Here is a 21,798-nt window from a genome sequence, read left to right on the forward strand (position 1 = left end):
TGTTATAATTATGTGGTTCTGTCAGTGTTAGTCTTTTGGTCTGTCCTGTTTTCTGTGATATCACTCCGGAGAAACATTGTATCATTTCATAATGCATGTATGCATTTCAAAATGACAATAAAAGAGGACTGAGTGTTCTCATAATCTAATCTAATCTATATGAACATTATTTTATTTTTGTTTATTTCATTAAATTATTTAGTTATTTTCCAAGTAATTATAAATAAGAAGGAAAAATCAAATGTAAAGGGATTTGAATGAAATAAATGACCAAATATGACAGGTAGAAATTAAAATAGGAAGATTTGAGACTGTTGATGTTAGAACTGGAAAGTTCCAATATTTCCTTAATAGTCAGCTTAGGTATATGTACCTACTAACACCATTCACCATTTTGTCCATCCTACTTGAGACAGGATGGACAAAGGTGAGATGTCCATCCTCAGTTCCTCTGCCCTTCTGTATTGGCATGAAAGGAAACTTTGCCCATTTTGAGCTGAGTTTCTGAATCCAGTTCCCTGATGTGAATTAGGGATGCCACTTCCCCTAGTGCTGAGACTGAGGCAGCTCCAAATCTAAAATAATTCACATCGGTACTCTTACCCTATAGCAGGCAATGCCAACTCCTAGCCAAGTCAAGCAGGATGGTGCTCTCTGAGAGGCAAAGAGGTAGACAGATTTTGCCGATTTATACTGAAAAACAAAGCAAAAACAATAACTATTTTTGGGTTAAAAGATGGTTCATAGTGAGAAAGGGATGGGAAAGGGGAGGTTTGGAAGTAATAGTGGAGTTTGAAAGATGGGTTACATCAAAGTTGAGGAGAAGTTCTAAGCAGTAAGAGTAAGTGGTATTCACATTGAAACCAGTACTTGTCAGGGATAGACGCAAAGAAAGAAGCAGAAGTCTGATAGTGTACATCAGGATAAGACAACACTATGGAGCTCCAAGAAAGTGCCATAACTGGTGAAAACTAAAAACATTCACTTTAAATCTGTACATTTGACGACAGAGAAATCAGTGTATGTGCATTGTTATGGCAGAGTAAATACTTGTATATTATATTTTAATAATATTAACAGTCATAAAAATTAATTGATGGGCCACTTATAGAGGATGAAGGTGAATAAACTGAAGGCCCTGCAGAGGGAACAGTGATTACTTTACCTCTTTCACCTAGAAGATGCTTTTTGGTTACAAATAAAGAATTCAAGCTGCATTATTTACTTCCAGGTAGATCTTTACTATTACTCCAATCATGACTTTTGAAAAGTCCTGAACATGATAGAAGTATTATAGTGCAAAAAAGGCCATGCTCATTTTTGAAATTAATATTAAGAGATTTACAGACATAACAAGGAAGACAAATATATATGAACAAATTTAAAATGGAATTTCCTAAATCGAAGAGCTTTCTATGTCCAAGGGGTGATTGATAAGTTTGTGGCCTAAGGTAGAAGGAGATGAGTTATTAACTTCAAACTTTCTGCATTATCACTCAAAGAGTTGAACTGCACGTGCATGTAACGAGAGTGTCTTGGACCTCCAGGTGGTCCATAGCAGGGGTGATTGATAAGTTCGTGGCCTAGGGTAGAAGGAGATAAGTTATACCGCTCTCGTTATATGCACGTACAGTTCAACTCTTATCAATCACTCCTGCTGTGGACCACTTCTGGAGGTCCAAGATGCCGACTTCTACAAAGAAGGGATCTGTATGCTCCACGACCGCTTGGCTAAGTTTGTAAATGTAGGAAAAATAAATGTGCTAGGCTTTCTAAAATTGACTCCTTCTACCTTAGGCCATGAATTTATCAATCACCCCTCGTATGTTGAATTACATTATTATGAATCACCTATCATCATTAATATGTGATCGATGTATGTTTTACCTTTAAAGAACTACTGCAGATTAGGTTGCTATAAATTTACTGAAAAATCATTACAAGTTTAACCTTTCAGCAATACAATAAGTAAGATAAATACTAATTTTAATTAATTATGCTGTTTGCATTAGAAAAGCAACTCCATTGTAACAATGCCACCCTTGTGTTAAAATATCAAAAATAAAGAAAAATAAAAAGAGTAATATTTGAATCCATTCAGCGAACTAATTTAATTTTATTGATTCCCATTCACTTAAATTCTCAGTGAAGCTGATTAACTATTAAATTGTTCTTACAGACTCAATCTCGTTTTCCAGCAGATACATGGATCCTAGTCTTAAGCAGATGGCATGCATGTCAAATGCATCATTTACGTAACACAGCGTGCGTGCATAAAGTTCTTTAGCCTTGGCATAGTCTTCTTTCATGTAGCTTAAATGTCCTAATAAAGCCCACAGGTCTGGATTCTGAAATAATAAATTTATTGAGAAATTAAGATCGCAACTTCTAAAAGAGAAAAAATATAATGTGAAGAACTGGTTAATTTTCTACAATGTAAACCATTAAAGAACATTAGAACCATTCTCAAAAACACTGACTTGCAAATAACATGTTATCATCAAAACTTTGCAAAATCCTCCGGTCATAAGATATGCACCTGCCTTTATATGATTTATAGCAAAATTTGTTTCTGATGACACTGTTATTATCAGAGTTTTGTCACGAGATAAAATGTGCTCAATGAAATATACAATGCAAATAAGTTACTGGTTATCAAGATGAAACACATTTATTTCAAATAAAATTGATTTCCAACAATATTTCTTGCTAAATATTGGCTCCACAGAAAAAAAAACTGGAATAAAATTGTTTGTGTGTTATAACTGAAAGTACTGACTCAGAGAACCAGAGCTAATCCCATTGTATGAAAATTGTGTGGAATACATGAGAATTTTCAAAGCTTACACTGAGATTGAGCAGACTAGAGAAATAGAACAGTAAGACATTCCCAACCAAAATCACACAAGATTGTCCCTGTACAGTAATATTAAGGGTGGCAGAACTCATCATGATTTGGGGAAACAAAATGCAGCATTAGAAGACTTGAAAATGTGTTTATTTCTCCTTGGTCCATCCAGGCTGCATCAAATTCACAGCATTATAGAAGAGTAATCATTTCTGGAGTCCATGACTGCAGGAAGTTGGAAAGAACTTTAAAAGAGTACAAAATTAGTGAAAATGTAGACTGGACAGGTGACGCTCAGGGAGTGAGAAATTTAAAGGTTGCAAAAAGGTAAAGTTTGTCAATAAAAGTAGCCTGGGAATGAATATGAACACATACACACACACTCACGCATACTGTATATGGAGTTTCTGATTCTTCTGTGCGTGAAACATGCAAGTGCACACAAGCAGCAACATTAGGGGCCTCCGAACATAAGCAGCAACATTAGGGGTATCAACAACAAAATAAGGATACTGCAGCAAGCTTAATTGACATTTAAAATGAGTAAAGGATTTATTAAGAATGATAGAGAAAATAATTTCTTTTTTTTTGGCATGTGCCTGCGTGCGTGCGAGTCAGTGCGTGTGCGTCTGCGTGTGCGTGTGTACCTGCGTGTCCATGCGTGCATCTGTGATGATGTCTTTTTCATGGCTTTTACAAGGCGCGGAGCGAGAGAGAGTAAAAAACAGGATGAGGTCCTACAAGGTGAATTTAGGGAGTTAGGAGATAAACTAAAAAGTAGGACCACAAAGGTAATAATCTCTGGATTACTACCAGTGCCACGTGCTAGTCAGAGTAGAAATAGGAGGATATTTCAGATGAATACGTGGCATGAAATATGGTGCAAGGGGGAGGGATTCAAATTTCTGGGGCATTGGAACCAGTTCTGGAGGAGGTGGGACCGGGACAAACAGGACGGTCTGCACCTGGGCTGGACTGGAACCAATGTCCTCGACGGAGCGTTTGCTACTGTTGTTCAGGAGAACTTAAACTAATGTGGCAGGGGGATGGGAACAAGTGCAGAGAGACAGAGGGGTGTAAAATGAGGGTAGCAGCAAAAAGTAGTAAGGTGAACAGTAAAATTTCTAAGTTGGATGATCAGCCATGATCGTGCTGAACGGCGGTGCAGGCTCGAAGGGCCGAATGGCCTACTCCTGCACCTATTTTCTATGCTTCTATGTTTCTATGTGGCGCGCCACTCCTCACACAGACATTTTCGCAGTATTTTCCCTTTATTTTACGAGGTCAAGTTGCGATCTCAACTCTCAACCCGGCAAAGCATACTCGGGAGCGGACCTGACTAGTTTCAAACCCGGGAACCTCTGCTCCCAGGTCCGGCGCCAATGTCATTGCGCCACCAGCCGGCCTGAGAAAATAATTTCAATTATTGAGGAAACCAGACAGAGTAGAAAATTAGAATCATCAGACTTTTACAAAAATGAGTAAGCACAGCTCCATATAAAAGGCAGTGAAATTTTGTAACATGATCCAAAAAAAAGTTGTGGATGTTTGATCCATTAAAATTTAAGAGTGAAGTGGATAGATCTTTGTTAGGTGTTGGATTTTCAGATATAAGGATGATTAAAAGGAGTTGAGCTATGAATGATTATGTAAGCCAATAGTAGAATAGAAAGAAGACAAATGGACAGTTGTCCTTTATAATCAAGAGGCTGGTGTTTGAAAGTTTGCTGTACCTCTACATAGTACAGGCACCTGGAGTAGTAGATATTGTATAAGAAGGAATATGGCAGAGATTCTGATTAGCAACACACACAAAATACTGGAGGAACTCAGCAAGCCAGGCAGCATCCGTGGAAAAAGTACAGTCGACCTTTCAGGGCAGACCCTTCAGCAGGACTAGTCTCAGCCCAAAACTTCGATATACTTCTTCCATAGATGCTGCCTGGCCTGCTGAGTTCCTCCAGCATTTTATGTGTGCTGCTTGGATTTCCAGCATCTGCAGATTTTCTCTTGTTTGAGGTTCTGATTCCTGGAAATAAATAGTTGTCTTATGAGGGAAGATTGAACAAGTTGAGCTAATAGTTACTGGGTCTGGAAGAAGAAGAGGTCAGTTTATAAAAACGCCAATTCTAATGTGACTTCTAATGGTAAATGCTGAAATGTTTACTTGTGGGGGTTTGAAACAACAAAGCATACTTTCAAAGTAAGAGGTAAGCCCTTTAAATCAGCAGCTAGAGGGAAATTTCATCTCTCAGGACTTTGTGAATCTTTGGAATTCTCTGAGAGAGTCAAGAAGACTGAGTCAATGAAGTCAAAGATTATGATCAGATTAGATCTGCTGCGGCCATATTAAGTAGTGGAGCTTGCCTAAAGGGCCACATGATCTATCCCCATTTTTGTAAGTTCTTATATAACAGACTCAAGAAACTGAATGACCAACACAAATTCCAACAAAGATGTCTGCTGCTCATTTGGATAGCTCCCACCACCTCCCCCATCCCCATGTGAAAATTGCCAATAATGCATTGGAACAGAGTATCACTTAAAATAATTATGTATATGTAGTTCTTGAGTCTGTAAATTGCATTTTGTCTCAGATCCACACACATTTTTGGGATATTGGTTTATGCTTTATAGCAAAAAACCTTGAGCAGATAAATGGGCCCACGAATGACCAAGCTCCCGTTCTACGTAATAATGAGAAAGGAAGAGGAGCATGAGAAACAACAGGGTGGACTGGAGTATTGTGCAGCACTGTGTTGCTCCAGAACAGAGGGACAGAGAGATTTTCAGTCCACTTTAATTTACTATCTGAACTCATACCTGATGATTGATACGTTCTGCTTCTGCAAGACATACTTCTGCTTTTCCAAATTCCCCCTGCTGCATATGAAGTCGAGCAAGAACCACGTGATATTCACAGCTTAACCCACTTTCGCTGCAAATCAGCTCATGTGCCAAAGCTCTTGATACAAACTAATAACAATAAAAAAGATTTCAGGAGTTGACTTTGGCTCTACAACATGAGTGCAAATCTAAATTTGGTAAGTTTCTTGAAGAGAGAGAACAAAAGAACCAGATAAATTCATTGAAAATAATGCATTAATGAAGCTCTATTAAGGATTCACTGGTTGATAAACCACTTTGTTGATCAATTAGAATGATAAGTTAAGGCAGAGATTACAGGATTTATACACTTCCTGAAAATAGACTCAGACATACTTACAGTACAATATTGAAAGGAAATAGAACATGATTAATACTTGGAGACCCTCAAAACCATTAGCTTTGGAAGAGGCCTAAAAGCAGCTAAAGGAGCTAATTGGAAAGTGGAAAATTACAAGGTGCTGAATTTCTCCAATTTCCCACTTTAAAAAACCTCCATGGGAAAAAATTAGACTAATAGTAATCCAACAAGTAGTTGCTGTACACTTGCTGAGCAAGTAAAGTTGAACTTTTTTCTCTTAAGGTCTGGATTATTGAATCTTAGTTCTTCAAATTTCCAAATAACTATCTAATTTTAAACATAAATTTTTGTAAATATTTATTAGGTATATACACTATACAGTACATTTGTATAGTGTGTGTGTATATCAGAATCAGAATCAGATTTGTTATCACTGGTGTGTGATGTGAAATTTGTTAACTTAGCAGCAGTAGTTCAATGCAATATATAATCTAGCAGAGAAAAAAATAATAAAAATAAAAATAAAAATAATAATTAAAAAAAACAAGTAAATCAATTACGTATATTGAATAGATTTTTTAAAATGTGCAACAGAAATACTGTATATTAAAAAAAAAGTGAGGTAATGCCCAAAGATTCAATGTCCATTTAGGAATCGGATGGCAGAGGGGAAGAAGCTGCTCCTGAATCGCTGAGTGTGTGCCTTCAGGCTTCTGTATCTCCTACCTGATGGTAACAGTGAGAAAATGGCATGCCCTGGGCCCTGGAGGTCCTTAATAATGGAAACTGCCCTTCTGAGACACCGCTCACTAAAGATATATACAGTTTTATATCTATACAGTTGCAAGAAAAGGTTTCTGAACCCTTTCTGAACCTGGTTTTCTGCATTAATCACTCATAAAATATGGTCTGATCTTCATCTAAGCCACAATAATAGACAAACACAATCTGCCCAACTAAAAAAAAAAGATTTGACTTTTCTTGTCTTTATTGAACACATTGTTTAATCATTCATAGTCAGGCTGGAAAAAAGTATGTGAACCCTGGTACTTATAACTGGTAGAACCCCCTTTAGTAGCAATAACCTCCACCAAATGTTTCCTGTAGCTGCTGATCAGACTTGCACAATAGTTAAGAGGAATTTTAGACCATTCCTCTATACAAAACTGTTTCAGTTCATCAATATTACTGGATATCTTGCATGAAGATGCGCATGAAATGGACTGCTAGCGACGATGGTGGAGGCAGATATGATAGGGTCTTTTAGGAGACTCCTGGACAGGTACATGGAGCTTAGAAAAATAGAGGGCTATGGGTAACCCTAGGTAATTTCTAAAATAAGTACATGTTCAGCACAGCATTGTGGGCTGAAGGGCCTGTATGGTGCTGTAGGTTTTCTATGTTCCTAAGATGCAACTCAACTGGGTTAAGGTATGGACTTCAACTTGGCCATTCCAAAACACAAATTTTCTTCTTTTTAAACCATTCTGTTGTTGATTTACTCTTGTTTTTCAGATCATTGTCTTTTTGCATTATCGAACTTCTATTCAGCTTCAGGTGATGAACTGCTACCCTGGCATTCTCCTGTAAAATGTCTTGACACAACTTTGAATTCATTGTTCCCTCAGTGATTGCAAACTGTCCAGGCCCAGAGGCAGCAAAGCAGCTCCAAACCATTGATGCTCCTTCCACCATGCCCCACAGTTGGAATGAGGCTTTGGTGTGAGTGTGTGCCCTTTTCCCTCCAAACATAGCGGTGTGCATTTCTGCCAAAAAGTTCAACTTTTGTCTCGTCTGTCCACAGAACATTTTCCCAGAAGCGTCTTTTGCAAACTTGAGACGTACAGCAATATTTTTTTTGAGAGCAGTGATTTCCTCTGTGGTGTCCTTTCATGAACTCCATTCTTGTTCAGTGTGTTTCTTACAGCGGATATATGAACAGAGACTTTAGCAAGTTCTAGAGATTTCTGCAAGTTCTTTGCTGTTATCTTTGGGTTCTTTTTCACTGCCTTCAGCATTGCACAATGTGCTCTTGGTGTGAATTTTGCAGGGCACCCACTCCTAGGGAGAGTAGCAACAGTACTGAATTTCCTCCATTTGTAGACAATTTCTCTTGCAATGAACTTTAGAAATGCTTTTGAAACCTTTTCCAGCTTCATGCATCTCTACAATTCTTCTTCTAAAGTCCTCTGAAAGTTATTTTGATCGAGGCATAGTATATATAAACAGATCTTTCTTGAGAAGAGCAGTAAGCTGACTTTATGTGTCTTTTTTATAGGGCAGGGCACCTCAACAATCCACATCTCCAATGTCATCTCATTGATTGGATCATATGACTCCAAATAGCTTTTGTAGAAGGATTTACCCCAGAGGTTCACATTTTTTTTGAATCTAGACTGTGATTGTTTTTCAGAATTGATGAGAAGAAGCACAATTGTTTGTGTGGTAATAGTTTAGGCGGATTGTGTTTGTCTATTATTGTGACTTAGATGAAGATCACACTACATTTTATGAGTAATTAATGCAGAAAACCAGGTAATTGCAAAGGGTCCACAAACTATTTCCTGTGAAAAAAAAATATATACACATACACACACACTAATTTGAACTTTCATCTTAAGCAGACTAAAAGTGATCATCATCTTATATAAGATCCTACAGCTTCCTATGACAAACTCATTCATACAAAATTTTTCGTTGATTCATCTTTATCTAATTATGAACAGCAAGTTTCACTTTTTGCTTGTTAAGATCACTGGCTCTTTCTGGAATTGCCTTGAGTATCATACATGACACTGTACAAGGCCCAACTTGTATTTTGAGACTTAAACAGTGCTGCACTGGAAGTTCATTCAGTGAGAGGATGCAGCAAATGTGGTAATCACTGGGAACTTGTAAAGGCTACTTTCTCATTCTGAATACATTTTTAAAAATTTTGGTTGCCTCCATGCTTCAAACCATTCTGTCTCCATAACGATGACAATTCAATACACACCTATTTCCAAAATGTAATAAGATGCCATATTACAAGAAAGCTTTCCTGAAGGAACAATTAAAACTAACCTGCAATGCATTAACCTCCAACAGAAACATTGCTGTCTGCATGTAAATACTTCTTGTAAAGTCAGAAGTAGTCCCTTTTGGTGGCTGTTTAGCCACTGGAATGGGTACAGGTTTTTGTTGCTTTGTTATCAAGGGACTGCCAATGGGAACAGTGTTTTGTTTTGTTTCTGTAAAAGATAAAACAATTTTTTAAATCTACTACTTTAAATTCTTCATGAATATTTGTTTTGAAGTTGGAGCAACATTCAGTATTCTTGAAGTTGTTTGAACCACAGAATAGATTTTCGCAGATACCTCCTCTTATTTACCCCTCGACCATGACCCCACTAAGGAGCACCAGGCCATTGTCTCACACACCATCACCAACTTTATCAGCTCAGGGGATCTCCCATCCACTGCTACCAACCTTATAGTTCCCACACCCTGCACTTCCCATTTCTACCTCCTACCCAAGATCCACAAACCTGCCTGTCCAGGTAGACCCATTGTCTCAGCTTGCTCCTGCCCCACTGAACTCATTTCTGCATACCTCGACACTGTTTTATTCCCCCTTGTTCAATCCCTTCCCGCCTATGTTCATGACACTTCTCACGCTCTGAATTTTTTCAATGATTTTAAGTCCCCTGGCCCCCACCACTTTATTTTCACCATGGATGTCCAGTCCCTATATACCTCCATCCCCCACCAGGAAGGCCTCAAAGCTCTCCACTTCTTTTTGGATTCCAGACCTAACCAGTTTCCCTCTGCCACCACTCTCCTCCATCTAGCAGAATTAGTTCTTACTCTTAATAATTTCTCCTTTGGCTCTTCCCACTTCCTCCAAAATAAAGGTGTAGCCATGGGCACCCGCATGGGTCCCGGCTATGCCTGCCTTTTTGTTGGCTTTGTGGAACAATCTATGTTCCAAGCCCATACTGGTATCTGTCCCCCACTTTTCCTTCACTACATCGACGACTGCATTGGCGCTGTTTCCTGCACGCATGCTGAGCTCCTTGACTTCATTAACTTTGCCTCCAACTTTCACCCTGCCCTCAAGTTTACCTGGTCCATTTCCAACACCTCCCTCCCCTTTCTAGATCTTTCTGTTTCTGTCTCTGGAGACAGCTTATCTACTGATGTGTACTATAAGCCTACGGACTCTCACAGCTACCTGGACTATTCCTCTTCCCACCCTGTCTCTTGCAAAAATGCCATCCCCTTCTCGCAATTCCTCTGTCTCCACCGCATCTGCTCTCAGGATGAGGCTTTTCATTCCAGGACGAAGGAGATGTCCTCATTTTTTAAAGAAAGGGGCTTCCCTTCCTCCACCATCAACTCTGCCCTCAAACGCACCTCTCCCATTTCACGCACATCTGCTGTCACCCCCATCCTCCCGCCATCCCACTAGGAATAGGGTTCCCCTTGTCCTCACCTACCACCCCACCAGCCTCCGGGTCCAACATATAATTCTCCGCAACTTCCGCCACCTCCAACGGGATCCCACCACTAAGCACATCTTTCCCTCCCTCCCTCCACTCTCCACAGGGATCGCTCCCTATACGGCTCCCTTGTCCATTCGTTCCCCCCATCCCTTCCCATCGATCTCCCTCCCAGCACTTATCCTTGTAAGCGGAACAAGTGCTATACATGCCCTTACACTTCTTCCCTCACCACCATTCAGGGCCCCAGACAGTCCTTCCGGGTGAGGAAAAACTTCACCTGTGAGTCGGCTGGGGTGATATACTGTGTCCGGCGCTCCCAATGTGGCCTTCTATATATTGGCGAGACCTGACGCAGGCTGGGAGACCGTTTCGCTGAACATCTACGCTCTGTCCGCCAGAGAAAGCAGGATCCCCCAGTGGCCACACATTTTAATTCCTCGTCCCATTCCCAATCTGCTATGTCTATCCATGGTCTCCTCTACTGTCAAGATGAAGCCATACTCAGGTTGGAGGAACAACACCTTATATTCCGTCTGGGTAGCCTCCAACCTGATGGCATGAACACTGAATTCTCTAACTTCCGTTAATGCCCCACCTCGCCTTCGTACCCCATCCCTTATTTATTTATTTATTTTCCCTTTTTTCCCTCTCTCTCTGTCCCTCTCAGTATAACTCCTTGCCCATCCTCAGGGTTTTCCCCCCTCCCCCTTTCTTTCTCCCTAGGCCTCCCGTCCCATGATCCTCTCATATCCCTTTTGCCAATCAACTGTCCAGCTCTTGGCTCCATCCCTCCCCCTCCTGCCTTCTCCTATCATTTCGGATCTCCCCCTCCCCCTCCCACTTCCAAACCTCTTACTACCTCTTCTTTCAGTTATTCCTGACAAAGAGTCTCGGCCCGAAACATCGACTGTACCTCTTCCTATAGATGCTGCCTGGCCTGCTCGTTCACCAGCATTTTTTGTGTGTGTTGGTTGAATAGATTTTAATATCATTTGCTCCTTTATTGTATAATTTTTCTCTTCATCTCCTCCATATGTTTACTTGTGTTCATAAATGGTACATGTGAATACTTAGCCACTGAATGTTGGCACAAGAATTAAGAGCAAATATTAATTATGCGACATTTCTGCTACAGTGTTGTGTGCTTTTGTGAGGAAACCAAACTCATTGGGTCTTGTTTGAATCTGTGCCTGTATCCAATGAAAGCACAGATTTAACACATGAACTTTACTGATATTGTTTTATTTTCCAGGCAACCTCAGCATTGGAAATGTCAACTATCTTGCACATCTCTTAGACTTACAACACTAGTCCAGGTTGCATTCCCAAGGCAACCACTGTATTTTTATGGCACAGACTTTGTTTTCTGGGCCTTTACTCAATCTGAAGCCAAACCAAAGTGCTCACAACCTTGATGCCACAGCAAACTAATAGGAGGCCAAATCAGTGGTAAAAAAAACTAAGAGCAATTTTTTCGGACTAAATCAAAGCTGGTTGGAAAATGAGGACCCTCTCCAAAGTATCATCCAGTGTGTGATGGAAATCACTGGCTGTCCATTGCAAGTGAGATAACTAGAAAATTATGCATTTGGCTTGGAGGTGAGGTTTAAATACAATGCCAATAGACCAGCAGCTCCTGACAAGTCAGGGCAGTCTCCTGCGTGAATCAACCTTGTACCAACTGTCCTTGGTCTGAGGAACATAGCCTCAGCCTTCCTAAGTTCAGTGCACTACTCACTCTCAGATCCACTTGCTGATGTGCTGAGCATAGTATCTGGAAAGAGGAGGCACAGATGCACCGATTTCCTGCCCTTCTTTCAAGGTTAGACCTTACCAGGGTGAACCTTGAGAAAGGGAGGTGGAGGTGAACTGATGGGACTGATGGTAAGCTAGAGTGCATAATTATCTTTTTAATTTAATACTGTAAATAAAGTGGTTTTTTTACAAAAGTGGAACAAAATACACAAAATAAGGACCTGATGATTAAAGCCAAAAGGGAGAAAGGGAAAATAATGTGTAGTTGCATAGAAACATCCCAATTGCCACACGGTGCTGATTCTGCTACTTGAAGGTGCTGGTGATTCCAGCCATGTTGATGGTATTCAACTATAGGTCATACATAAAAGAGAATTTAAGTCCTCTGATACAGGTCATATTCAAGTTGCCTGTGGTTGGGTTCTGTTTAAATTTCAAACATGAGCAGGTTGTACACTCTTAAATTCAGGATGAATGTAAAATATAATTCTATTAAAGGGCATAATTCATGTCTCAAAGGGCAGGATATTAAAGGCAAAAAATAAGAAAATGGAAAGGAACCGGAAAAAAAAGAAATACAGTAAAATATCATTAGACCTTCGTCAATAGACTTCTTTCTTTTTTGGCTGGTTGAAGAATCAGATTTTGGAATTGCGTTGGTAGCCATCTCTTCAGGAGTTGCAATGGAACGTGCACTAATGCTGTCAGAAATTACAGGTTCACTTTGAACTAAGGCAATTTGTGGATCTAAGGAAAAAGCAAACAAGATTATATTCATGAGTGTAGGTTAAAAAATAACATGAAAAATAGTAGCAATAAGTGAAATAATCATTTGATCCTCTTCAGTACTCACAAAAACTATTGCGGTTTTAATCAACTCCAGTTTACCAGTATATCTCTATATTTCTTGATTTCCAAATGATCTTAAGTCATAAATATATTCATTAACTAAGCATCCACAGCTTTCTTAGTACAAAATTCCAAAGCTCATATTCTTCTGAAAGGAGACATTTCTCCTTATGTCAATCTTAAGGTACAATTAGTCAGCCTGAGACTCTAAATCTGAGCACGAAGACTTACCAGCCGGGAAAATAGATATTCATTATCTACAATGTCAGGTCTGCTAAAGATTTTTTTCCACATTTCATTGATATCATCTTAATTGTACTTATCTCTATAGAATATATACCCATTCTACTCCACTACGTTCAGCCAGAAGTTCAGAACAAATACCTACCATCACAGAGTGTAATCCTCGAACAATTCAATCCACAGTTGAATAATGATAAACAAAAGTTATGGAACCAGACAATATCTCAGTTCCAGCCCTTCACTTCTCTATTTCCAGTACAATTACAATTTTGGGATCTACTAACATTGTGGAAAATTGTTCATACATGTCCTCATTACAGAAAAGCAGAACAATTCAGTCTTAATCATTATTGCCAATATATCCTGACTCCAAACCATGAAAGTAATAGGGGATATTATTGACAGTGCTATCAAATGGCATTTACTCAGCAAAACCTGGAGGATATTCATGACATCCACAGGACAATGTCTTGCTCAGCTATGTTAATTAGTGATCTTCCTTCCGTCGTTAGGTCAGAAGTAGAGAAATTCAATGATGATTTCAGAAATTTAACAATCCTTCAGCAAAGAAACCACCAAGACCAAGATGATGGGGCTGATAACTTGTAAGTAACAGAGTGCTAGAAACAAGAAATTGCATCTCATCCAAAACAGAGTCCAACCACCTATCTTTGATATTAAAAAGGTATTACTCTCCATATCCTCATTCATTACCCTAAACATCAGTTTCATAGACTAGATCATTTGGTTAAATATGGGTGCTAATTGCATTCAGCTGGCAAACTATCCAAATTATTTTACCTTTTTTATCTTCCTTAGGTTCAGTTTCTGGAACCTTGGTTATTTTTGCTTTATCAACAACCACTTCATCCAGAGACTTTTTCAGTGTTTCAGTTGCTGCTTGAAGTTTTTTTGCCTCTGAAAAAGCCATTTCTGCTAGAATTGTCTGATCCTGACTTTCATAAAACAATCCTGAATACACAAAAATTCAATTGAAAACTATAAACTGATTGATATGTTTTATTAATATTTCAAACAATGAAAATATAGCAAGACATATCTAGATCTGATTAAATACCCATAAGAATTATTTTCCAATGTTTCTTACTTCATTTAGCAAGTTATAGAATCTGTTTATCATATTTGTTAAAAGAATGTACTCGTGCACATCAACTTATTTTTAACAACTAACAGCAAGGTAAATTCAAAGCAAGTAAAAACAGAAAATATGGGAATTAATCAGATCAGCAGCATCTGTGGAAAGAAAAACTGAATTAAAGCTTAAAATTAAAGTTCTTTCATCAATTCTACCCAGATCTATTAAGTATCTGCAACATCTATTTTTATTTCAAATTTCCAGTCACCATACTATCTTGGTTTTTGATGTGTAATGTAAGTATTGTGTTGCTGGGCAGTATCCTTCCAGTAATACTATAAGCTCTAAGCTTGTTTAGCTGCCTCATGTACAGCACCTTGTCAAAAGTCTTCTGAAAATCCAAGTAAACAAAATCCACTGACTCTCCTTTGTTTGTATCGCCTGTTACTTTCTCAAAGAATTCCAACAGTTTTGTTAGGCAAAATGTCCTCTCAAGGAAACCATGCTGATTTCAGCCTATTTTATGATGTGCTTCCAAGCACTCTGAAACTTAATAATGGACTCTAAAATCTTACCAACCACTTTTCAGGCTAACCGGGCTATAATTTTCTGTCTTTTTCCTCTCTCCCTTCTAAAAGAGTGTAGTGACACTTACAATTTTCCATTTCTTTGGAACCATCCCTGACTTCAGTGATTCTTGAAAAATCACTACTAATGCCTGCACAATTTCTTCAAATACGTCTTTCAGAAAAATGGGCTGTAGTCTAACTGGTCTAGGTGGCTTGTCCACCTTCAAACCTTTCAGCACTTTCTCCTTAGTAATATAACTACACTCACTTCTGCTGCTGGTGTTTTCCACATCGAAAACTAACGCAAAATACTTAATCAGTTTACCCATTGTTTCTTTGTTCCCAATACTACTACTCTGATGTCATCCACTGTCGACTCATCTCTCTTTTACCCTTACATATTAGTTGTTTTATATTATTGGCTGGCATACATACATATTTAATCTTTTTTCTCCTTATTGTTTTTAATTGCCTTCTGTTGGTCTTCTAAGTCCTCCAGCTTCCCTCTGATTTCTGGAATATCACATGCCCTCTCTTTTTCATTTATCCTGTCTTTGACTTCCCTTGTCAGCCAGTTATCACCTCCATTTAGAAAGCTTCTTTTTTGAGATAAAAAGATCCAGCATCTTTTGAAATACTCCCAGAAACTCTTGCCATTACTACTCTATCATCATCCCTGCAAGGGTCCCCTTTCAATTAACTTTGGGCAGATCTTCTTCCATGTCACACACTATTCTAACTTGAAAATGCACTCTTTCATCATCTCTGGGTCTAAATCCTGCTGCTCTTTACCTCATAGCACTAATAAGTGTATTCACCATGAGGACTGCAGAAATTCAAGGTAGTGATTCACTACAAGATTCTTAACGGAAATTGTGGACAGCTCAGATACCTTGGACTTACTCATGATGCCCATATCTCAAATTAAAAATTTAAAAAGTTGTTTTTATTGGTTGATTTGCATATTCTTAGCAGATGCAGCCTGCATTCTCAAAAACTGTTCTCTTTGAGATTTTTTATCAGTTCACTGAATAAACTGAGCTTTGAGTTCAAAGACAGATATTTTCAGATATTGGCAGCTCTTGGCTTAGCCACTAATATTGTTGAATACAGTAAATTCTAAAGTGGAAAAAACAATTGACTGTCATACTTTCTTCTACCCTCATTTCACCTCCACCTCCCTTTTCCAAAATCCAGTAGAGGAATGATTTCATGTTAAATATTGTATCAGAGTCAAAACTGTTCTGTGAAAAATAAATAAATAAACAAGTAGTAGGCACACAAAAATGCACGTTCAGACATTTCCAAAAGGCAAAGTCAGTGAATAATCATATACAATTGGATGTTATTTCAATTTGCATATTTGAAGGTAAGAATGTAAATGCAAATAATCAAATTGTTGGAACTTAAATCCAAATTTAAAAGCTGATCCAAACATTTGATTTAATGTTGTCTATAATTATCATTTTCTTATTCCTTTTGGGAGTTTTTCAGCAATAAACAATTCAAATCAAAAAATTATGACTTTCTTTTTTGAAAGCAAATGCCTAGGCATGACAGATCAGAATTCACGTGCACACATATTAATGTATAATATCTGATTGTACATCATGTGACGAAAAAGAGAATGCTACACATTTTTTATCCGGTCTCAGCACCTTTTGAATCACTATCTAAAGTAGGCTAAGAAATTATAGTAAAAAGTGGAGGTCAGTTTTCAATACAAATTATTTCTGATCTTAATTTGAAAGCTTGTGTGATGGAACTGGATATCTTTATTTGCAATTTACTTCTTAGTGTCTATAGTGTAAATAAACACCAAGATTTATCTTAGTATGCAGAATTCAATCATAGTACAAATAAACTTTATTAATGATCATTTCTAATGGTCAAACTTGTATATAAGCTCTTTAAAGATATACGACAGTGAATTTTAAGATGAATCAAGATTTACCATGCATTGTCCAAGCTAATATGTTGTTTGGTTCAAAGCATCTGGCACTCTCAAAGAAATTATCTGCTTCTTCATAGTATTCATTCATGCATGCTAGAGTACCACACAGGATAAGGCTGGACATAAAAGATCAGACTGAATCAACACAGAAATCATAATGAACAATGTAAAATCATACAGATGCAGAATTTGTGTGCAAATGTTTCAAACCAAGTCTACAGAAAAGCTACATGCTGATGTACACTCACTTCTACTTAATGTAAATCATAAGTAAACTTTTTCTACCTTCAATTCTTTACCATTGAATCACAATCTGTGACTTACTCTACATAATTTAAATTGCTGAAATTATTTATTAGCTTACTTGTGTTCATTTGTAGTGTTTAAATGCAGAATCACTTTTTTAAGAACGGTGAATGTTATATATCCTTAAGAAATTTAGGAGGTACCTGCTATATAAGAATTGATCATTCCATTCTAACTCAAGTGCAAAGAAGACTATATAGAGCAGAATCTGGAGATGTAGATTGTAGGTAAAGAATGAGTGTTGTGCACAGCTTCCACAATGAAAAGGATGTGTAACCCAAGATAGTAAAGAAGGGTGGAGCATAGAGCCAAATAATAGAGGCAAGGTGAGTAAATGATGGGAGAGGGAACCAAGGGGGAGGAATGCAAGTGAAGGGCAGATGGAGTAAGTGGAGAGAGGAATGACACGGGATGAAAGGGGAGTGGGTAATTAGGTGTTGTAGTAAGAGGGATCAGAAGGAGAGTGAAAAGAAACAGCAGAGGATGTAACCTTAAATTCGAGTAGTAGATGAATATTCCTATCAGAATCCTTCATATACAGCCCTTTGTTATCTTCAGCTATCACATCACAGCCTCTCTTGCTATTAGTGCTCCATCAGCCTATCATGTGTTCTCACCTGCATTCACCTATTGTTTGCCAGTTCTTGCTCTCCCCTGTCTCTTTATACTGGCTATCTCCCCTCTACCCTAGTCTAAATGAAGCATTTTGACTTGAAAGTTTGACTGTCTATTTACCAATCTACCCTCACAATTGTTCCCTGACATATTGCGTTTCTCCAACAGAGTGCTTTTTGCTCCAGATTCCTGCTTCTGCAGTCCCTTGCCTATTCAATTGCACTTTTTTTTGTTCAAAGCCCAATAAAAATGTAGGACTCTTACCTATTTACATGCTCTTGATCTACTGCAATAGCCTTATGGAAGCATTCTTCTGCTTTGACATAGTCATTTAACAAGAGGTAGAAAGTACCATAGTCAAACCAGTGGTCAGGACTTGACTTGTCATGTGTTAATCGCTGTAAACAAAAGGTGAATTAATATCTTTTTAGGTTTGTGACTCATAGTCAAATGATTTAAAACACATTTGAACAGGTTATGTGGATAGTAAAGGATTAGCAGAATATAGGTTAAATGCAGGGAAATGTAACGAACTGAGATAGATAACTTGTTCACCATGGAACCAAGGGTCTATTTCTTTGCTGTATAACTCTATGACTCTGTGACATCCAGTTCATCTCTGAACTATGTGTTGAATGTCTTCTGTATCCAATACCCAAAGACAAAACTTGAATGTGGAACATATGCCTCTTTCCTGATAGAAAGTTGGGCAGAAGACCAAATCAGGGGCCAAACCTCCAAACCCAAATTCAACATATCTAAACCCATTTTGATTCAGGTAGATCAAAGAGGTATCCTTGATGCAAATTAATAACAAATATTAGGTCCCCAGTCGATATTGAGCCTAATACACTTTTTATAAAATTCCTAAAACAAAACAGATGATTTGCACACTTATTGTAACTCATGAAATTTTAACCAATTTCATCTGCCCCTTAAGAGCTGCTGCCGATTTTATGGTTCTGATAATCCCATCTAACGTCTTCCTGAGAAATATAAATTAGGCTCAAGACGAAAACTGGCACTGAGGATATGGTGCTGGCAAATTGTTTCAAAACAACAAAAGCAGAGAAATAAAGACTAGCTTATTAGCTTATCTAGCGAATATATTATACATGCAAACTCTCACCTCTAAATGGTATTTATTTGCAAGTTCAAAGTTTTTGCCCGCTTCAGCTTCTTTAGCGAAGTGTTTTAATTGAGCAGAACTAAGAAATGATTCTGGAATAGGATCCGGAGGATCCACATGCAACATCTAGGCATAGAGAAAGATAATAATTTAGGCCTGAATTAGTAAATATTCAAAGCTCTGTTGACGTTATAAGATAAATGAAGAATTCAAAGAAATCACAACTTCCAATAGTCCAGCAAGAACTAAAAATTAAATAACTTGTTTTCTGAATTGTTTGCATTCTAGAGGAGAAAATATATTTAGTATTACAGCTGAAGCCCAAGTAGGATGACCAATGCAAAAATAATGGGGAGGAGAAAGTGCAGAAAATTCATGAAGATGTGCAACCTTCTGTCACGTTCACTTTCAAGGTCCTCAACCTTGCGATGAAGTATGTAAAGCAATCAGGAGAACAGGAGAAGTATTTCTGTAGAAATAACCACATGAGAAAAGCTTTCCTCTGTAATAACGGGGGACATCACTGAATCATGGCTGAAGGATGGTTGTAGTTGGGAGCTAAATGTCCAAAGTTACATGTTGTATCGGAAGGATAGGAAGGAAGGCAGAGGGGGTGGCATGGCTCTGCTGGTAAAGAATGGCATCAAATCAGTGGAAGGATGTGACATAGGATCAGGAGATGTTGAATTAAGAAACTGTGAGGGCAAGAGGACCCTGATAGCAGTTATATACAGGTCTCCCAACAGTAGCTGGGATGTGGATCACAGATTACAATAGGAAATAGAAAAGGGGTGTCAAAAGGGCAATGTTATGATCCTCATGGGAGATTTTAACATGCAGGTTGATTGGGAAAATCAGGTTGGTAATGGATCTCAAGAGAGAGAGTTTGTTGAATGCCTACAAGATGGCTTTTTAGAGCAGTTTGTCATTGAGCCTACCACAGGATCAGCTATACTGGATTGGGTGTTATGGAATGAACCAGAGGCCATTAGGGAGCTTAAGGTAAAAGAGCCCTTAGGAGCCAGTGATCACAATATAATTGAGCTCAACTTGAAATTTGATAGGGAGAAAGTAAAGTCTGAAGTAGCAGTATTTCAATGGAGTAAAGGAAATTACAGTGGTATTGGAGAGGAGTAAACTGGAAGGAGCTGCTCATAGGGATGACAGCAGAGCATTAATGGTGTGAATTTCTGGGAAAAATGAGGAAGGTGTGGGACAGACATATTCCAAAAATGAAGAGATACTCCAATGGCAAAATAGTACACCCGTGACTGACAAGGAAAGTCAAAAGCTAATGTAAAAACAAAACACAAGGCATACAACAAAGCAAAAATTAGTAGGAAGATAGAGGATTGGGAAACTTTTAAACACATACAGAGAACAACTAAAATAATCATTAGGAGAGAAAAGATGAAATATGTGAGCAAGCTAGCAAACAATATTGAAGTGGATAGTAAAAGCTTTTTCAAGTATGTAAAAATAAAAGAGATGAGAGTGGATATAGGACCACTAGAAAATGAGTCTGGAGAAATAATAACGGGGACAGGGAGATGGCAGATGATCTAAGTAAGTATTTGGCATCAGTCTTCACTGTAGAAGACACTAGCAGTGTGCCAGATGTTGTGAAGGAAGAGAAATGAGTGCAGTTTCTATTACAAGGGAGATGATGCTCAAAAAGCTGAAAGACCTAAGCGTACATAAGTCACCTAAACCAGGTGAACTGTACCCCAGGGTTCAGAAAGAGGCAGCGTTAGAGATTGTGGAAGCATTAGCAATGATCTTTCAAAATTCATTGGACTCTAGCATGGTGCCGGAGGACTGGAAAATTGCAATTATCACTCCATTCTTTAAGAAAGGCAGCAGAAAAGAAATTTTGACCAGTTGGCCGCAGGGGCGGCACTATGGTGGTGCTAGCTGGTGCTATAGCCCCAGCAGAAATTGCAATAGCACCAGTGTAGCACCACCAAGAAATTAACTGAAATTTCACATACAAATTGCAGCTGCTTTGCTTTCTCTGTATAGTTTTGAATACAGCATGTTTCTCCAGTTGATCTAGTGAAACAGCGCCCCCAATTACCATAGCAACCACGGAGCAATAAAGTTATAAATTCTGTCAGATCCACTCTACACTTCTGCTTATTCGTTCGTTGTCAATGTCTTGCCATTGCTGTCCTCAGATCTGTTAAGCTGATCTAAGATCTCTTAAGGTGGTGATGTCACTCACTCTCACTCACACGAGAGATTGACAGTATACATCCAGGTGCAGATCCATGGTCTCGCGAGACTAACGGATGCCACGCACACACATTGTGCTTTTACAAGCTAGCATGGGCCTGGCACGTGCATTATTTTGGCAGCGTGAAAAATGGATCAATTTTTAGTGAGAAAACGACCTCATCCAGAGGGATCAGTGGTGTCTCAACCTGAGCCTGTCTTAATTGAAAGTGACATGCAGAAAGAAGTAAGTGGGGATGAGGTCGACCGCAGTTCATCGAAGGAGTGTGAGGGCAAAGTAGAGTAACAAGAAATGGAGCGGGATTCAGAAGAGAACATGGATGAAGCTGCTCTTAGCGCTAGTGGAGGTTAGCCAGCAGCCTGAGGAAGGACCCTGTCGGCCAGCATTGAAAAAGTACCCTTCACTGCTCGCAACAGTTTGGCAATCAGCAAAGGAGTTTTATTTGTGGCTGGCTTGACTAACTGGAATATTCAGGTAACTGAGGCGATTAGGGAGCTGGAAGTAAAGGAACCCCTTGGAAGTAGTGA

General features: G+C 38.6%; 1 protein-coding gene across 2 annotated transcripts in view; it reads right to left on the minus strand.

The window, feature by feature from the left end:
* The window catches only part of cfap70 (cilia and flagella associated protein 70), an 86,558-nt gene that overhangs the window by 13,742 nt on the left and 51,018 nt on the right, over nucleotides 1–21,798 (minus strand). For both annotated transcript variants that reach the window (XM_072269534.1, XM_072269533.1), the window contains exons 17-25: nucleotides 19,036–19,161; nucleotides 18,171–18,304; nucleotides 16,986–17,101; nucleotides 14,168–14,338; nucleotides 12,872–13,021; nucleotides 9,099–9,265; nucleotides 5,672–5,824; nucleotides 2,178–2,348; nucleotides 604–693 (exon numbers count right to left, since the gene is read on the minus strand). In XM_072269534.1, the coding sequence (XP_072125635.1) occupies nucleotides 604–693; nucleotides 2,178–2,348; nucleotides 5,672–5,824; nucleotides 9,099–9,265; nucleotides 12,872–13,021; nucleotides 14,168–14,338; nucleotides 16,986–17,101; nucleotides 18,171–18,304; nucleotides 19,036–19,161 (1,278 nt within the window). The remainder of the gene's footprint in view (nucleotides 1–603; nucleotides 694–2,177; nucleotides 2,349–5,671; nucleotides 5,825–9,098; nucleotides 9,266–12,871; nucleotides 13,022–14,167; nucleotides 14,339–16,985; nucleotides 17,102–18,170; nucleotides 18,305–19,035; nucleotides 19,162–21,798) is intronic.

This window comes from Mobula birostris, chromosome 9 (genome assembly GCF_030028105.1).
Source record: "Mobula birostris isolate sMobBir1 chromosome 9, sMobBir1.hap1, whole genome shotgun sequence".
NCBI lineage: Eukaryota > Metazoa > Chordata > Chondrichthyes > Myliobatiformes > Myliobatidae > Mobula > Mobula birostris.